The following is a 20,403-nucleotide window of genomic DNA, read 5'->3' as shown; positions in this document are numbered from 1 at the left end:
CTGGTGCTACGACTCACCGTCACCGTCGCGGGGCTGGCCGAGTCCGGAGCGGGTGGAGCGGTGGAGGAGCGCTGCTGCTGCTGCTGTGGCTCGACCGGAGAGTCGGAGGCTCCAACGGCAGGTCTGTGGACGGCGGCACCGGGAGCCCGCGGATCCCTGGAGGGAGACCGCTTTTTAGGGCTCTCGCAACAGTGACTGGCAGAACGGGGACTCTGTCTAGACCACTGCCGGGGCTAATCTGTACAGAGCCATTGAAATACTTTGTCAATGCCCCGCGCGGCTGAATAATTCAATCGCACGCAGAAGGGCTTCTAACACCAAGGAACCGATTTGCGAGATTCCCATCAACCGTGATGGCTTTAATGGCCGCGGGACAATTGCCATCGCCAGCCGGGGGCTTTGACTTTGACTCTGACATCGGGGGGGGGGCGAGTGCAGTGGAGAGATAAGTTGATTTGGCCTTCCATCACAGCGATGTGATGGATGTTTATGTAAATTATGTTGTGTCTTGGGTCTATGTGTTTGTAATGTATGGCTGCAGAAACGGCATTTCGTTTGGACCTCAAGGGGTCCAAATGACAATTAAATGTATCTTGTATCTTGTATGTGGCGGGTGCTTGTTTCTTGTAAATCTTCTGTTCCGGTATCCATCTCTATCATTAGCTGTTTATATTGGACTAATTTTTATAATTTTAACACCAGGATGGTCCAGAATCGACCGTATGCAGTCACTATTATATTAAAGGGGAAATATAACAGTCAGAGCCAGGTCCTAATTCAACAATTAGATCATTTAACCTATTTAAGGGAATTTTGCAGTATAGATATTGACTGGGCCATGAGATGAAATGTCTTTGGTGGAACATATTTACTTGTATTAGAATCGAATCATTTTATATATTTATTTCAAAGTCGCAAAAGTATTCTTTCAGACTGATGCCGATATTTTCGGTACTGAGTGTTATATTCTTTTTCAGCGGATATAATTTCAACTGTTGAATTCAACTACTCTGGAGATCTACTGGCGACTGGTGATAAAGGCGGCAGAGTTGTTATATTTCAACGGGAGCAAGAGGTTAGTAAATATATGGTGTAATAGAGATGCTTTTTTATAGACAAGTTTAAAATTCATCTGGGCAGACAAAACGTTTGGGTTGCATTGGGACCTTGACATGACATTTGAGTGCTGGATATCGGTTCACTCTTCATAATTGTTACCACTCAGTAGTATAATATTTGACTACTGGCACCCATCTTGATTAATTTGCATACATTTGCATATCCGATTTCGACCCAAAACGTCACCCATTCCTTCTCTCCAGAGATGCTGCCTGCCCCGCTTAGTTACTCCAGCATTTTGTGTTTACCTTTCCTTTAAATTTCGTCATTGTAAACCTTTACATGTAGGTTGATTTATTTCTCATTAGCTTGCATTTTATGGTCAATGATGAAATAATGTTCTTTAATTTTGAAGACATTTGCCCAGAAAGATCTCGCAATTTGTGTTGCATTGACTTCAAATTTTTCAATGTCGGTAATCGTCAATGATTCAATTGTCTAAGGAATTAGTCCCATTTGGAGTGATATCAACAATGATATCAAGCTGGCCCAGAGATCAAGCACATTGAATAATTAATTCACAGTCAGCAACCCAGAGGCTAGAAGTTGGAATTTATAACACACATTTTCAGAATTTTGCAGAATGCAATATAAAGATTGGAACACTCATTTGAGGTAAAGATAGAAGCAAAAATAATGTTTAGCAATTTCTTTTAATATATATATATATTTTTAAACTACTATTGTGGTAGAGCATAAAAATTCAGGATATTTTATATTGAGCACACTTCATAAATGCATGACAGTTTTGTCAGTTCAGTGATTTCTGAAGATTATGTTGGTAAAGTGAAAACGGCACTCTAGATGGAAGAGAAACTTCTATGGTTTATATTTAACTCAGTGAATTTTTTAAGTTGCTTCAATTTTTCAAAGATACGTCGATGGTTTTGAGTAATGGGTATCAAGATTAATATATACAGAGATTTCTACCATTAACCATTCTGTTGAAGATGTATTAAGCATGTAAATACACGTTTAATACATTAAGTTACAGCATAATTTCCTGTTTGTTTTGCAGAATAAAAGCAGACCCCACCATAGAGGCGAATACAATGTTTACAGTACATTTCAGAGTCATGAACCAGAGTTTGATTATTTGAAAAGTCTAGAAATTGAGGAAAAAATTAATAAAATCAGATGGTTACCCCAACAGAATGCTGCTCATTTCTTACTGTCTACAAATGGTGAGTTCAAATTCCATTATCTACAGTGCCCTCCATAATGTTTGTGACAACGACCCATCATTTATTTATTTGCCTCTACTGCATAATTTGAGATTTGTAATGGAAAACATCACATGTGGTTAAAGTGCACATTGTCAGATTTTAATAAAGACCATTTTTATACATTTTGGTTTCACCAAATATAAATTACAGCAGTGTTTATACATTATGTAGACATTTAGCAGTATGTTTGGAATCATTGTCTTGCAGTAGAATGAACCACCGGCTAATGAGTTTTAAGGCATTTGTTTGAACTTGAGCAGATGGAATCTGTCTGTACCAATCAGAATTCATTATGCTACTACCATCAGCAGTTGTATCAATGAAGATAAGTGAGCCAGTACCTTCAGCCGCCATACATGCCCAGGCCACAGCACCCCCACCACCGTGTTTCACAGATGAGGTGGTATGCTTTGGATTTTGGGCAGTTCCTTCTTTCCTCCATATATTGCTTTTGCCATCACTCTGATATAAATTAATCTTCATCTCATAGGCAGCAATTTCTCCTGTTAATAACACTCTGGTGATCTTACTATGAAAATATGCGCAAATACCATGTGATAATATGATCCCGCCTCTGACAATACCCATGTGTAGAAAGGTCATTTGGACATCATTAGTCGTTGGAATTCCACTCCGAACAAGATTTGATATTCTAAACATTTAATTCCATTACGCTTATTTTGTTTTGCGTTATGGAAGATCACTTTTCTTCCTGCTCAGAGTAATCTTTTTCAGATCACTTTGCATCACTCCATAAATACATTTGGGGCTAATAGATTTGAATTCTGACCTGACCTAACTTCTGTTGGGTGCACGGACTAATGTCACTCCCTGTGCAACAACCCTTTTAGATTGGGTAAAGTTGGACTACTTCATCCCAGGATGACCCCTTGTTGTACACTCCTAGAAAAACATCTTCCCACTGGTGTCTAAGATTGCCAGGTGAGCTTTTGATTCCTCAAGACAACTTTGCTTGCCCACACTACAGTGATTTATTTATACATCTCCCTTTCCTCGCCTTACTTCCTCCCAGACCCAGGGTGGCACAGAGGCAGCAGTAGAGTTGTTGCCTCACAATGCCACAGACTCTGGTTCAATCCCTGACTACAGGTGCTGTCTGTACGGAATTTATATGTTCTCTCTGAGACAGCAAGGGTTTTCTCCGAATGCTACAGTTTCCTCCTTCTTTAGTAACTTGTCAGTTTCTTTGTTGAACTAAATTAAGGCGAAAGACATACAGGATAATTGGCTTCGATAAAATTTTACTTTGTCCCCAGTGTGCAGGATAGTGCTGGTGTATGGGGTGATCACTGGTCAGCGCGGACTTGGAGTGCTGACAGGCCTATTTTCGCACTGTATCTCTAAGTCTAAAAGTAAATCTGCTGCGTCCTAGTCAATGTCCCGATCTTCCTTTCTGCCCACATCCATCACAATGCTGATATCCAAATTTGATTACTCTTTCCCTCCCCAATATGGCTTGCACATAGCAATCATTCCAAACCAAGATTTAAATGGACTATCAAGCAGCATATTTTTAATGTTGAAAATGTGCATTTGGGCCACAACTTTGCACCAATTTGGAAGGAGGGAGTGCAGTTAAGTTTGGAGATATAGCGTGGAAACAGGCCCTTCGGCCCACTGAGTCTGACTAAATGCAGGGAAAACTAAAGCCAGGTTCTTCACCAGATTCTGTGCTCCACATCCACTGACACTCTTTTTTAGCAACCGCGCCGACCAGCGATCCTCGCACATTAGCACTATCCTACACCCACTAGGGACAATTTACACTTATACCAAGCCAATTAACCTACAAAACTGTTCGTCTTTGGAGTGTGGGAGAAAATTGAAGATCTTGGAGAAACCCCACTCCGTACAAACAGCACCTGTAGTCTGTCAAACAGCACCAGAAGCCTTGGATGAACCACGAGATCCACATACATCTGAAGACCAGGTCTCAGGCATTCAAGTCTGGTGATGCAGAGGTCTATAAAAAGTCCAGAAATGACCATGACCAGGCCATCAAAAAGGCCAAAAGGGGCTTCTGCTCTGAGCTGGAGGATGAGGCGGATGTTCGGCAACTGTGGCAAGACTCGAATGCCATCACCTCCTACAAGGCGGAATCGGGAGGCAGCTCAAACAACAGCGAAGCATCACTCCCTGACGAGCTCAATGCGTTCTACACATGCTTTGATAGGGAAAACACTGATGTGCCTTCCCGAGCCCCCATTCGCCCTGATGGTATTACAATCACAGTCACAGAGCCCGACGTCAGAAGATCCTTCAGGGGGGTGAACCCTTGGAAAGCGCCTGGACCGGGTATACCCGGTCAAGTTCTCAAAACCTGTGCAGACCAACTGGCGGGAGTTTTTGTGGACATTTTCAACCTTTCACTTCTTGGGTTCCCACTGCTTTAAGAGAGCATCCATAGTGCCCAAGAAGAGTAAGGTGACGTGCCTAAATGAATATCGACCAGTGGCACTAACGTCTCTGGTGATGAAGTGCTTTGAGAGGTTGGCTATGGCGCATATCAACTCCTACCTTGACGAGAACCTCGACCCACTACAGTTCGCCTACCGCCACAACAGGTCAACAGAGGATGCGATCTCACTGGCTCTCCACTCCGCATAGTACCACTTGGACAATAAAAACACTTACGTCAGGCTGTTATTTATAGCCTACAGCTCGGCGTTTGATACCATCATTCCCTCCAAGCTGGTTACCAAGCTCACGGAACTTGGTCTCTGCGCATCCCTCTGCAATTGGATCCTCGACTTCCTCATCCACAGACCACAGTCAATTCGAATTGGCAGAAACACTTCATCCTCAATAACAATCAGTATGGGAGCACCTCAAAGCTGCGTGCTCAGCCCCCTGCTTCGCTCGCTCCATAACCATGACTGCGTAGCCGGACATAGCGCGAACTCCATCATTAAGTTTGATGATGACACCACTGTTGTTGGACGAATCAAAGATGGTGATAAGTCAGAATATCAAAGTGAGATCAACCGATTGACCAAATGGTGCCAGCACAACAACCTGGCTCTCAACATCAGTAAAACCAAGGAACTGATTGTGGACTTTGGTAGGGGAAGGATTCCTGAGTGTGCATATTTCCGAAGATCTTTCCTGGAGCCAGCACACTGATGCAATTCTAAAGAAAGCAAATAAGCGACTCTACTTCCTGAGAAGATTACGGAGATTCGGCATGTCAGAGAGGATTCTTCTGTACTTCTACAGGCGCACAGTAGAGAGAATACTGAATGGTTGCAACGTGGCCTGGTTCGGCAACTTGAACGTCCAGGCGCGGAAAAGACGACAAAATGTTGTGACCACTGCCCAGTCCATCACCAGCTTTGACCTCCCCACCATTGAAGGGATCTATCGAAGTCGCTGCCTCAAAAAGGCAGCCAACATCATCAAAGACCCACAACATCCTGGCCACACACTCATTTCACCACTGCCATCGGGAAGAAGGTACAGGAGCCTGAAAACTGTAACGTCCAGGTTCAGGAACAGCTTCTTCCCTACAGCCATCAGGCTATTAAACACAACAACAAATAAGCTCTGAACTACAGATTATTATTAATATTGCTCTATATCTTATTTATTGAGTATGTGTATACACTGAATTATTTTTTCTTCTCCCGTTGTGTACTATGTTTACATATTCTGTTGTGCTGCAGCAAGTTGCTGTGGTTTTTACTTAGCTTACCAATTCATCTTGCTTCCATGGAGGAATTATATTGACCTTTCAAATTTGGGTGTTTGGCCCCAAGGTAATGGTTTAGAAGGTTCCGTGGCATTGCTGCTCAAAATTGACCCTTGCACCACATACATGCTGAGGTTAAGTACACTCTATTTCCCTGCTTTAAACAAATCTCATACTTTATATGTGAAGCCTTACATTTTATGTTGTGCGCCAAATGCTTCCTCATTATTTTCCCGACATATTGTTTTTTATTAATAACTCATCACTTGTCTCATCTTTGTTGTTTCCTGAAACATTTCCTTGTTCCAAAAAAATGACCCAGCTGTATCGGCTTTAACAAAGCCGAGCATGGGAAAATTAATATCCTTTTTTAAACCTGCTGATTTTTGCTGCTATTAGTTTCAATTGAAAACTATATGCAAATGAAGTTTTAAAAGGAAAGCGAAGGTGGGTTGGGTCAGAGTGTAAACTCATGTAAGTTGTTTGGGGTTTTGTGACATGGTCCTTCGCTCGGAATTCATATGAAATCTGCATCTTTTCTTCCTGAATTTTTATTTTCAAATCTCTACTCACTTGGACTGGCATGGGTCTATGAAATAGTTATTGAGAAATACTAATTTAGCAGTAGATGCACTGGAATATTTAGGTTGATGCTTTTAAAGAATTGAAGAGAGAGCATTTTGCCTATGTACATAGAATTGAAGAGAGAGCATTTTGCCTATGTACATAGATAGAGAACACATCATTCCATTGTCAAGTATGACTCCTCAGGATTTATTCTCCATACTATGTTCATGTGTACTTTGACTAAATTTGACTACATTCAGTTATTTGAAGATAGTCACAGGATCAAAAAGCTAAAACTTGCAATTTGAGATGAGAATCTTTTTCAATGTTTTAAGATATCCTGAATATCCCAAGGTGCTTTATATGGAAATGTTTTTGAAGTTTAATAGAAACATAGAAATTAGGTGCAGGAGTAGGCCATTGTTCGAAAACCGCCATTCAATATGATCATGGCTGATCATCCAACTCAGTATCCCGTACCTGCCTTCTCTCCATACCCTCTGATCCCCTTAGAAATCTAACTCCCTCTTAAATATAGCCAATGAACTGGCCTCGAACCCTCTGCGGCAGAGAGTTCCAGAGATTCACCACTCTCTGTGTGAAAAAAGTTCTTCTCATCTCGGTTTTAAAGGATTTCCCCCTTATCCTTAAGCTGTGACCCCTTGTCCTGGACTTCCCCAACATCGGGAGCAATTCCTGCATCTAGCCTGTCCAACCCCTTAAGAATGATTGTTAAAATATAAGGAATGGTGGCGAAATTACACAGAAGGCTACAATCTGATAACTATCATGACATTTTTGGATTTGAGTGAATGTCTAAGAATTTTTCCATCGATTCAAATCCAAATGCTCTAGAAGTAAGTAATTCCAAAGAATATAAACTTTATGGTTTAACTTGTGACTTTCAGATAAAACTATTAAATTGTGGAAGATAAGTGAAAGGGACAAACGAGCAGAAGGCTATAATTTGAAGGAAGAAGATGGAAGATTTAGGGATCCTGTCAGAATTACCACTCTGCGGGTATGAAATGCTAATATGATTGATCTGACTTACGGTCATCAATTTGTGTGGGTATTGGCATATGATTTTGATAGGTTTGCATGGGTTATTCAGAGAGATAGTTCCACTTAGTAAGAACTTTTAATTATTTCTGGATTACCACAATTTAATTGATTCTGTCTGAATTAAACATTTTTTAGTGAGCTGATTTGTTACTAAGTTAATTTAAGAGCCATATCAGGGTTGTTCCCATCTTTAGAACTAGACCTAAATGATGAATGTTTAAATATATCAATCCCATGTGCCAATAGTCTGCTTTGATCAATGAACAATATTTCAAATGGTTGAGTACTACTTTCAAATTGTGTTTTGTACACTAGTAAATGTTAAGGTGTTCCTTAATTTAACCTGTGTACAAATTAAATGAATTTAATATTGAAACTGTTTCTGTTTGAGAATATTCAGGGTATATTTGGGAAATTATTGAAGCCTACGATTCTGATGCTAATGGGAACATTATAACTTGTTTTTCAATCCTTTCTTTCCCTCATAGACAGTCATTAAATTTTAAAAGTAGGTTAAACAATTGGTATTGTTTTCATTTGGAAATATATCTTGATGGTTAATGTGAATAGCTCAATAAAAGCTTATGGGGAAATTAGCCAAGAAAATAAGTCCCTGTGTCCAGAGCATCTGTGTATTATCTCGGATGCTGTAACTGGCCACCACTGGGGCATGCGCTCAGGATTTTATCAAAGTATTTCATATTTTGTTATATACTTTGCTAATTCTACATGTAAACCAGGTTAATTAAGGAATATTTCTTTATTTGACTGTTAACAACAATAAAACTGATTTGCTTTTCACAGTCTGTAAATAAATGTTAAGATAAGCTAAAAATATTTGTTTTCGAACAAATCTAACTGAGATATTATATTCTTCATATTCTAATCAATTGTTATACTTTTCTTATGGTATTCTAGAAAAATAACTCATAATTCAGTAGTTCATTAGAAAACACAACTCAAGGAACCCCGAGTAGCTGGGTTGAGAAAAAGCTTGTAAATATTTGAGTACTTAGTAACTAAATGAAAGATAAAATTCTCTTTTAGAAAATGCTTTTATTTTAACTTGACAGGTACCAGTACTGAAACCTATGGACTTGATGGTAGAAGCAAGTCCCCGAAGAGTATTTGCAAATGCGCACACATATCACATTAACTCAATTTCAGTAAATAGTGACTATGAAACCTACCTTTCATCAGATGATCTTAGAATTAACTTGTGGCATTTAGAAATTACAGATAGAAGTTTTAGTATCCTTTTTTCAAACTGTTTCTATTCCAGTATATTGTGATGTCTGTTTTAGTGCTGTCTATAAAAAATTCTTTCACCCAGACCAATGCAAATCTTTTTTTTTTAGCTGAAGGAAATTAGTATTGTTGTTCTCTTTTACGGATTTGTAAAAACTGATGCATCTGCTGTTGCAACAGCAGCTTCCATTTGAGTGTTAGCCCTTTTAAATAGACCAACTTCAGGACAAATGAGGTTAGCAAAACTTGATTCTTGTGCAAATAAATAACGACAATAAATAATGACAATAAAAACAGTTGTTATTCAAACCAGAATGGTGGAAAATTTCACTGCAGATGAAATTTGACTGTTACACTATTGATTTAAATTGACCGAGTTTTACACCAGAGAAAATTTGCTGGTGAAATGGAAAATAGGGTCAAAATATGAGATGATTTTGATAAAGGCTCGGGTTAACTCAAATTAAAGTGCACATTTTTTTGGATATGTGTAAACCGATTTTGTGCCCAATATATTCATAGTACCATAAATATTCAGAAAAGCCATTGTCCAAAATTCATGCAACATTCAAAACACAAGAAACTGCAGATGCTGGATGGAAGCTCGAACAAACAACAAAAGGTTGGTCAGACAGCACCTGTGGAGGGAATGGACAGACAATGTTTTGAGTTGGGACCCTTCTTCTGAAGAAGTTTCTCCAGACATTATTTTTGTCTGATGTAGTTTTCCACATTAGCTATTTGATCCTTACCACAGAGATGATGCAAAGGCAAGCATTTTAATTTTAGTTGTGTATTATGGTAATAATGTGCTTAAAGATCAGATTCCCTTTCTTAAAATTATGAATTATTTTGTATCCTTGTACTTTAGAATACATCTGACCATGTACAATAGTTGATCTAAATTGGTAATTTTATTCTCTTCCTATCTTCCTTACATTTGTTATATATTTGGATAGACTTTATTTTTATTGTAAACCATTAATATACAATTTTAGCATGTTAAAATGTACATGCAACTGTTTCCATGTTTAATCATAAAATTGTCCTTAACAAACTGCTAAAGACATTGTAGACATTAAACCTGCCAACATGGAAGAGCTGACAGAAGTTATTACAGCAGCAGAATGTCATCCTCATCAGTGCAATGTGTTTGCCTATAGCAGTAGTAAAGGAACAATAAGACTCTGTGATATGCGGGCTGGTGCCCTCTGCGACAAGCATTCAAAATGTAAGTATACACTATTACTTGGAAGTTGCATATATCAAGTTATTAATCAACAGTAATTTCTGAATTTATCGTGTTTTAATTGAGGTTTGCCAACTTTTTTTTTCATCCAAACAACAAATTATTTAAGTTACTATGACTACACCTGATAATTTGCTTCTTCTGATTTTTCTTCCATGTGGTCAATGAAATGAAAGATTTCTTATTTTAAAACAAACACAATGGATTTACAGATATTCAATGTATATATATTTTTTTAAGAAAACCTACCAGAAGAAACCCAACATATATTCCCATAGGAAGAGAGTTAAATATCAAAGTCTCATCTGCCCAAACATGGCCTGCCTCTAATTACTAACGTTCTGACATTTGTAGCCTCCCCTCTCAGTTTTACTATTTGAATGTAGCTGTCTTGACCTGTCCCACTGTGGTACTCCAGCATTTTGTGCCTATCTTCTGTGGTATTCATAGTTGGAAAGGTGCTATATTTATATCCCTGGGTATCGGGACTGATATTTGATTGATAGCACATCCTAATATGTATATAGCTAAAAATTCTAAATATCTAAAGGTCATTAGCCACATCTATCAGATACTCATATGAACATATTATTTGTAAAACACAGCCAATTTATTTCTGATTTATAATATGCCAATTTTGTAACAATCTTGCGCATGTTGTGGATTTTTGGGTAGGGATGGAAATGGACAATATACCCATTGATCATTCACTATGAGTGATACAACCCTCAGAAGCAACTTGCATGCGACAATGAACAGATAATTGTGAACATTAATCCTTACTACCTGATGCACTAAAATTGCAAAATTAGTGATTAGGAGATCAGGGCAATCCTTGTAGCAAAGGCTATTAATTCCCGTCAGATCCTAGGAAATTGTTATAACTAAGTATATTTAACCAACTGGATCATAATTTTTTTTTTTTTTTTTTTTTAATTTTATTTTTATTAGAAGTACGGTAAATTACAATACTACACAACACATATATCTTAATACATTTTTTGTACCGCTTCATTTTTTTTGAGCTTTAAGAAAAAGGTAGAAGTAAGGAAAGTAAAGAAAGTGCGCGAGAGTCGTGAAGTGCAAGAGTGTTGGGAAAATAAAGCCCCTTAGAAAAGAAGTTGGAGAAGGAAGTAAAGTGAGAAAATAGATCCTAGAAAAGAAAGAAAGAGAAAATAGGAACAATCGCTCTATTATAACATTAAACTCCGCAGAAAGGGGACTACCAACTAAGTCTGTTTTTGTTGTTTTACCTCCCGTTACCAGGTCCTGATACCACTTATTTATTTATTTGTTTATTTAAATTACTATTGCACCTCATACTTGTAATAGGTCCATAAACATAGACCACGTCTTGTGGAATTGGTCTGCTTTACCTGCTAAGATGAATCTCATCTCTTCCAGATGTAATGTTTCAAACATATTTGATATCCACATTTTTATTGTTGGTGTGGGCGCATTTTTCCAGAATTTAAGTATAAGCTTTTTTCCCATTATTAGCCCGTAATTAAATAAATTCTTCTGAAACACGTTTAGTTCGGGGTTACCTTCCGATATTCCGAAGATAATCCATTCTGGTTTTGGTACCAGTTTTATTTTGATCAATTTTGAAAAAATATCAAATATTTCATACCAGAATTTTTGGATATTTGTACAAAAAACAAAAGAGTGCGCTATGGTAGCTTCTTGACACAGGCATTTATCACAGATTGGTGAAACATTAGGGAAGATTTTATTTAATTTAGTTTTTGAATAATATAATCTATGTAATGTTTTAAATTGGATGAGTGTATGTCGTACATTGATCGAACATTTATGCACCTGTAGTAAATGATTATCCCAGGTCTCTTTTGAGATTTTTATAGCTAATTCTTGTTCCCAATCTTTTCTTATTCCATCTGTTGTGGGTATTTCTATGTTTAAAATGATATTATATAGGTACGATATTAAATTAGCTGATTCCGCCTTTGTCTTCATTGCTTCATCCAATAAGTCGGAAGGCATATTATGATAGTCTTTTGTGTGTTTTTACAGATAATCACAAATTTGAAGATATTTAAAATATTGGTTATTTTTCAAATTATATTTCAGTTGTAGTTGTTGAAATGATAGTAAATTCCCCAATTCATACAGATCTTCGAGCGTTTTGATTCCCATTCTTTCCCATTGTATAAATGATTTGTCTATGATTGATGGTTTAAACGATGGATTATTGACTATTGGTATAAAAGAGATAGGTTTCTTAATTTTAAATTCTGTTTTATTTGTTTCCATGTTCTTATTGTGTTATGTACAATTGGATTTTTATTATAATTTTTATTATTCAAATTTATTGGTGAGAGGATGGTCGCTCCTATATTACTCGGGGAGCAGTCCCCTTTTTCCATTACCATCCAGTCCGCCTGCTGTGCAGAATTGTCCAGCAGGTGAATCATATTTTTAATATTTACTGCCCAATTATAATACATAAAATTAGGGAGCGCTATATTTAACCATCTGGATCATAATTAAATGTGCCGTGGAAATCTATAATCAAACCCTGCAAACTGAAATAGCAGAATCACAGATTGCTAGGGAAATATCTTAGCGTATTGCAGGTGGCAATTCTTTGTATGACAGGCAGGGAAGTGGTTGTTGGGAAGAGACCGAACCCCAGAACAACCAGGAGAAGATTTCCATGAATAAGAGATCATGGAATAAATGGTTAATTAAGAATTTGTGTAATCTGTATGAGATTTCAGCAATCTTTCGCTGGTGAAACTTTCAAATGTACACCCCTGTGATCTTCAAAGGTTCTTGTGGTAATCTATTCTGATCTGAGCAGTATTATCCTATGCAACATCTCAAAAGTCCCATTTTATTGCCTTTCTTCCCATTGATAAAACCTGACCATGACAATTGTTGCAGAACCACAACTGCTTACATACTGCCAATTTTCTGTGTATATATCATCATGCTTTACATTTCTGATCCTTGTACTCTTAAATCTATTATTTTAACATACTCCTATGGTTTACATCTGTTGTTGATTGCCTTCTTGGTTGAAAGTGCTACTTTGCTTCCTTGAACAGTTATGATCACAGGTTATGGAACCAACCTAATTATGCACTTATTTTTGCTTGTGAACAGTTGGTAAGGTGTGATTGTAGATAAGTTAATAAATGTAATTACTTAAATAGATGGCTTATTTATTGGCAGTTGTACATTTTTAGAATTGGCATTAAACAAACTTTATGACACCTGTGAGAATGTCAATGATTTATCTGTTTTGAAATCTGAGAACAGTGTGTTTCTATGCCAGACTTTTGCAGATAACACTCTTTTCGAATACAGTAACTTTAGTTGAAAAGCACATGCAAAATACTGGAATCCTTATCAGAAAAAATGGGAAGTTTCCTTTTCTGGAGGATCTGGAGCTAACGTTCATAGTCTCAACACTGGAGATACATATTTATCACAGAGATGTGGAGGACTATGAACGTTGGGATTTCACACACCAGATGCTCAGCTTTTGAGAATATACAGGATGAAGTTCAGAAGATTTGTGGATACTAAAGAGCTTTAGGATGGTGTGAGAGTGGAGTGGAGTGGAGGATGATGGTCATTCATTATCTTATCAAATGGTAAAGTTGGTTTGGAAGCTTCTACTTGTCACAGTATTTATTCGTTCAATATTTGTGCTCTTCTTCAAGATGCTGTTTTAAATAGAAGTAATTATGCAAGGTTGTCCAGCATTGCTGATCTTCATTTGTTTATTCCTGGGATATGGTTCATGCTCACAAGCCCAGCATGTGGGGCCTATTCTTAGTGATTTCTTAAGGTGATGATAAGCCAAACAGTTCTTGAACTGCTGCAGTACTTAATGTGATCTGAAACAGCATTATGGCGATGGAGCTCCTAAAATAATTAAGGAATGCCAATCTTTCCAAGTTAGGACTGGATACAATAGTGGTGTTTAAGGGGCTTTTAGCTAGGCACATGGATAGGCAGGGAATGGAGGGATATGGATCATGTGTAGGCAGATGAGATATAGTTTTACTTGCCATTATGTTCACCAAAGACATTGTAGGGCAAAGGGCCTGTTCCTGTTTGGTATTTTTCTATGCTCTATCTGTGTAACTAGAGGGAATGTGTAGGTGTTTGTGTGTGCCTACTGCCCTCATGTTTCATGGAAGAAGAGGTTGAGAGGCACCTTTTTATTGTAGATGATGCACAATGCTGCAGTGGCATGCTAATGATGGAGGAAATAAATGGCTAGGTTTATGGATAGAGAGCCAATCAAGCAGACTGCTTTTCCCTGGATGGTATGGAGTGTTTGATTGTTGCATTCAGCTAAGCAAACGGTGAGCATTCCACCATACTTCTGATTTGCTGCCAAATACCCACATTCTGTTTGCTCTTATAGCAACAATATTTAAGTTACTACATTCTTCCTACAAAAGTGATTAATTGACTGATCAGATAGAGATGTTTAACCTCTGTTAATATTTTGCATCTAGTTTTTGAAGAACCAGAAGATCCAAGCAGTAGATCATTTTTCTCCGAAATCATCTCCTCAATTTCTGATGTGAAGTTCAGCCATAATGGGCGGTACATGATGACAAGAGACTATTTATCTGTCAAGGTGTGGGATGTTAATATGGAAACTAGACCAGTGGAAACGTACCAGGCGAGTATTTTAGACTGTTGATAATGCTTTTACTTCAAAATTATTTTTCCTTTAATAATTCTGATCATTGATTTGTGGTTTGTTTTGATGCTTCATATTTCCAGGTTCATGAATATTTGCGGAGCAAGTTATGTTCTTTGTACGAGAATGACTGCATCTTTGACAAGTTTGAGTGTTGTTGGAATGGTTCAGACAGGTAATGTAGTATTTATTGACGTGGCTGTTTACAGCCAATTCAGTTGTAATCTAGTACCTAAGTAACATTTCATATCCCAGATTATTATTGAAAAAACTATGCTCACACTTCAGTGCATTTCATGGGAGTGCTTTGTTGTTCAAACCTCTTCCCCATTATATGAATTAATAAACTTGTACTCTTGCGGTTCTGGCTCATGTACTATATATTCAGTGAAAGATAAAAATGTCTGTGCGACTCACCATTCCACTTTTTCCCATTATCACAACAAAAACTGACCATTTACCTCATAACTGTTGGTATATGCTTTGCCTTCAGTGACTGCTGTTTGCATTAGCAAGTTTGCATTTGGATAGTTCCACTTGTCCAATTTTTCAGAAATTTGATGAATGGGGATCCTTTTCAAATCCTAACCTGATGCAGACTAGAAGGTTTTATTTGTTAACAATTCCCTCTTCTGTTGCTAAGCTTACTATGTACAGTACTTTGGTTCTATGTTTATCGCTGTGATTATGTTATAGTGGTGTGTTCCTTTTATTGTATACTATGATATAATTCATTTATACCTAGAGGGGAAACAGTGTTAGATACCTTATTTTATATCTTCTTCTTTATTATATGATTGTACCTGGTTTAGATTGGGTTTGCTAATCATGTGAAACTAGCAAAAAAAACAGCATCATACAAGTGTTTGCAGATTTAGAATTGTACTACAGTTGAGTAAGTACTCCGGGCACTTTTCCTTACTGTAAGTAGAGCTCGGCCATACAGTGCTGTGCGATTCAAATTCCACCAAACAATAAAGGTTTTATTAAAGGCAAAAAAAATACTCACTGAATGGTAATGAAGTGATTCCTTGTATGTGAATACTTGGCCAATAAACGTATTCATTCATTCCCTATATAGAATGAAAAGAAAAGGCAAGTGAAAAAATTGATACTTCATACGTCACTTGAAGTATGAAGTATTTAATTTTGCAAGTTATTGAAATGATGGTAACATTCCTCGCTGCGTTTCATTAATTGTATGCTGCTTGATTTTATGGGATGTCATAGGGAACATTAGTAACGGCATATCTTTTCATAATGCCATCAATATTTGTCATAACACCTGACATCAGGAAATAGATTTGGATCTGCAGTCATTTTTTCTGAATGTCATGTACTTATAAAATTTTGTTTGCCGTGACACTAGTTTTAATTTTGTTTTATAAACAGTGCTATTATGACCGGCTCCTACAACAACTTCTTCCGAATGTTTGACAGAAATACCAAACGTGACATCACTCTCGAGGCATCTCGAGAAAGCAGTAAACCGCGTGCCATCTTGAAGCCACGTAAGGTTTGCACAGGCGGAAAAAGGAAGAAAGATGAAATTAGTGTTGATAGTCTGGACTTCAACAAGAAGATTCTGCATACAGCTTGGCATCATAAAGAGAACATCATAGCTGTTGCTGCAACTAATAATTTGTATATATTCCAGGACAAAATAAATTAAAACTGGCTTGTTTTATGCCAAGGCATTCTAACTTGGTTCAGTCCAGCCATTCTTTTCCAGGAATAGAGATCTGGTCCTCCAAAATTAATCTACTTGATGAATTAATGTCCTGGTACAGCTACAGAAGTAACAATTACCCATTTGTTCATTCAATCGTGAGATGCATTTCTGCCTTCAGTCAGGGTGTTACTATCATCAACTATATCTATAGATGTGAGAAACCAACTGGGAGTAAACTGGAAAGACAGTGCTGGGCGTGAGACTATCTCTCCAATCATGATTTAATCAAGACTGAACTTTCCACAATGACAAAAGACCACAGCGAATCACAAGGCATAGTTTAATGTCTGTGTAACCTATTCTTCCTGTATATTTTCGCCTTTTGAACAAGAGTTAGACTTGTTTATGCCTGTAAACATTCCTCCTCTGGCCTCACTCCTTTTGGTTCAAGTTCCTAAATATGAACTTTAATGGGCTTTGAGCAGGTTCGGCAGATGTTTTCTTCCACAGAACATTTTACTCATCAACTACCTATAACCATACCACATAGGGTTAAAAGAGTTAATAAATTAAAAGAAAAAAGAATGTGTTTTTAAATCTGAAATTATGGATGTAGATTTGTGATTTTTTTTTTTGCAATATGTCCTGGAAAATATAGTTTGAAGTAACTGAACTTAACATTGTTTAATAATTATGTTACACTTTCTCAGCACATCAGAATAAGTGGCATTATGGTATGACATTAGAAATCTGATTTGTATCATATTTCACAGAACCAATAACTGAAAAATCTAACAAAATGTTGTAATGGAAAAAAAGTTATATTTTTATAGTCTTCAGAAAATCATTCAGTTTTTTTGTTTGTTTCTTTATCTGGATAACCAATTCAACCAGAACTGGAAAAGTTAAGCAAGTTCCCTTAGATATTTTGCAAACAACAGTATATAAAAGTGCTTCCTTAAGCTTTTGATGTTGCTGGAAATTGGCAGTAATTCTATACCTCATCATGTATCTAAATTTCAGATTTTTCATTGCATTGTGCGAATAATGACATGTATATTTATCCCTTTCAGTTTTTCAGAGAATGCTAACTACTCTTTTGCATCCACAATGTTAAAACAAAAGTTATCACATTCACAATATAACTATATTTATTCTGTCTGCCATGCTTTCTACTTCTAGATTCTGTGTGTTCTGTATTCTCTTTCGCGTGCGTACAAATACACACAATTTTAAAGCATATTTTGGTAACAGAAATCATCAAATGTTTATTGCCTTCAGTTCTCCCTTCATATCAAAACCTGAGATAAATAAAGTTTGCATAACTTGCATTGGCATAGTTGTGAATTTTCATGCATCATGCATTTTCATAAATCTCCTGTATGTAAGGTTGTGCTCATGCAGTCGGTATACTTAAAATGTCTTTCCAAACCCTTACCACTTTCTCCCCCAGTAAGTGCTAGCCGTGACTCAGTGGATATCACTCTGGGCTTCGAATCATAGATGGTTGGTTTAAGTTTCACTTTAGAAACACCTGCACAAATATGTAGACTTGCATTCCATTGTAATTACTGAGTTGCAAAAAGTTCACTGCACTTTCGAAGACCTAATTGATTACCTTTATCCTAGGTTTTAGCATCCATAAAACAGTATCTGGTCATATCACTGCTGCTTGCAATAGCTTCTTTTGTGCAAACCGGTTGTCACATTTCCTATAAAAAGTTGTTGTACTTCAAAATGAAGGAGTAAATTGTCGTAAAATTCTGAAAGGTACCATTATAAATGTGAGCCTTTTTTTTGATTTTCCAAGACCCCAAAGAAGCTGCTCACACAGTGATAGTTTTATTGATGATAGTTGCTTGGGATATATTAAAAATCAACTTTGGTCAAGTATTTTAAAACTTTAATTTCTGTTGAAATGTTTTTCAAGGTGTGGAACATTTAATGGTCCAAAGTAATTTTCTTGCAAAGACTTTTGGCATTAGTGGTTATGCATGAAAGTGGAAGGGTGATTATGATAAATTACAATGTTATTGAGAGCAATAATAATTTCAACGGTTCCTGTCATATTTTATATGAAGTGCACAGAAAGCTGTATAAATCAATGTTGTAATGATCTTACCGTCTACAAATTAAAGTTTATAATATGTCCTTGCAGCTTCCAATGTGTTCTAACAATGTGAAAGTGCTTTGAAAATATAAATAGGAACAATGTATTGCAGATGTAAATGAGCTGTAATGATATACTCAATTTAAATTGTGCTTTGTTTTAGCACATTTAAGCATTAGGTTTAACCTGGTGCCAAAACAATTTCAAGTGTGCTTTTTTAACAAAAAAAGTATATTGCATGTGCCTTTTTATTTCTCTTTTTAATATATGCACAATTATTTAATACAATTTGTGTAAAATCTGTTTTAGATTTTAAGTTGTAAATGATGAAGTTCTAAGTAAATGGATACTTTATAAAATTGTGGACCACAACATTTTGTGGAAGTAATTAGTGTGTAGATTCAAAGTGGAATTAAAAATATGGGAAACGAGATGCAAAATCACTTTTCTTCTTGAATATTGTATTGACTTTGGCTTTCTTTTCAGGTTACTAGATTAAATCTCTCATGTTAATTACCATCAATTCACATGATTTAATTTAAATTCCATTACTTGCCAAATAAACCCTTTAATCTGGTCTATTTGTTCATATGTACAGTGCCCTCCATAATATTTGGGACAAAGACCTCTGTACTCCACAATTTAAGATTTGTAATAGAGAAAAATCACATGTGGTTGAAGTGCGCATTGTCAGATTTTATAAAAGGCCACTTTTTGCATTTTGGTTTCACCATGTAGAAAATACAGCTGTGTTCATACATAGTCCCCCCCATTTCAGGGCCCAATAATGTTTTGGACACATGGCATCACAGGTGTTTGTAATTGCTCAGGTGTGTTTAATTGCCTCCTTAATGCAGGTTCAAGAGAGCTCTCAGCACCTAGTCTATCCTCCAGTCTTTCCATCACCCTTGGAAACTTTTATTGCTGTTGATCAACATGAGGACCAAAGTTGTGCCAATGAAAGTTAAAGAAGCCATTATGAGACTGAGAAACAAGAATAAAACTGTTAGAGACATCAGCCAAAGCCCAGGCTTACCAAAATCAACTGTTTGGAATATCATTAAGAGGAAGGAGAGCACTGGTGAGCTTACTAATTGCAAATGGACTGGCAAGCCAAGGCAGATCTCCACAGCTGATGACAGAAGAATTATCTCTATAATAAAGAAAAATCCCCAAGCACCTGTCTGACAGATCAGAAACACTCTTCAGGGGTCGGGTGTGGATTTGTCAATGACGACTTTCCGCAGAAGACTTCATGAACAGAAATACAGAGGCTACACTGCAAGATGCAAACCACTGGTTAGCCGCAAAAATAGGATGGCCAGGTTCCAGTTTGCCAAGAAATGCTTAAAAGAGCAACCACAGTTCTGGAAAAAGGTCTTGTGGACAGATGAGACGAAGATTAACATATCAGAGTGATGGCAAGAGAAAATTATAGAGGAGAGAAGGAACTGCCCAAGATCCAAAACATACCACTTCATCTGTGAAACACGGTGGTGGGGGTGTTATGGCCTGGGCATGTATGGCTGCTGAAGGTACTGACTCGCTTATCTTCATTGATGATACAACTGCTGATGGTAGTAGCATAATGAATTCTGAAGTGTACAGACACATCTTATCTGCTCAAGTTCAAACAAATGTCTCGAAACTCATTGGCCGGCGGTTCATTCTATAGCATGACAATGATCCCAAACATACTGCTAAAGCAACAAGGGAGTTTTTCAAAGCTAAAAATGTTCAATTCTTGA

The 20,403-nt window shown here is 37.1% G+C and overlaps 1 protein-coding gene across 2 annotated transcripts in view; it reads left to right on the top strand.

Annotated features, from left to right (window-relative positions):
* ppp2r2d (protein phosphatase 2, regulatory subunit B, delta) overlaps positions 1–19,095 on the top strand; it is a 58,795-nt gene extending 39,700 nt beyond the window's left edge. For both annotated transcript variants that reach the window (XM_055646669.1, XM_055646668.1), the window contains exons 3-10: positions 978–1,075; positions 2,138–2,303; positions 7,530–7,642; positions 8,760–8,937; positions 10,001–10,165; positions 14,683–14,852; positions 14,957–15,048; positions 16,266–19,095. In XM_055646669.1, the coding sequence (XP_055502644.1) occupies positions 978–1,075; positions 2,138–2,303; positions 7,530–7,642; positions 8,760–8,937; positions 10,001–10,165; positions 14,683–14,852; positions 14,957–15,048; positions 16,266–16,545 (1,262 nt within the window). In that variant the 3' untranslated portion in view covers positions 16,546–19,095. The remainder of the gene's footprint in view (positions 1–977; positions 1,076–2,137; positions 2,304–7,529; positions 7,643–8,759; positions 8,938–10,000; positions 10,166–14,682; positions 14,853–14,956; positions 15,049–16,265) is intronic.
* Positions 19,096–20,403: the final 1,308 nt, after the last annotated feature.

The sequence above is a fragment of the Leucoraja erinacea genome, chromosome 15 (assembly GCF_028641065.1).
Source record: "Leucoraja erinacea ecotype New England chromosome 15, Leri_hhj_1, whole genome shotgun sequence".
NCBI classification, from domain to species: Eukaryota; Metazoa; Chordata; class Chondrichthyes; order Rajiformes; family Rajidae; genus Leucoraja; species Leucoraja erinaceus.
The sequence above is the reverse complement of the archived record's forward strand: the minus strand, read 5'-3'. Positions and strand labels throughout refer to the sequence as shown.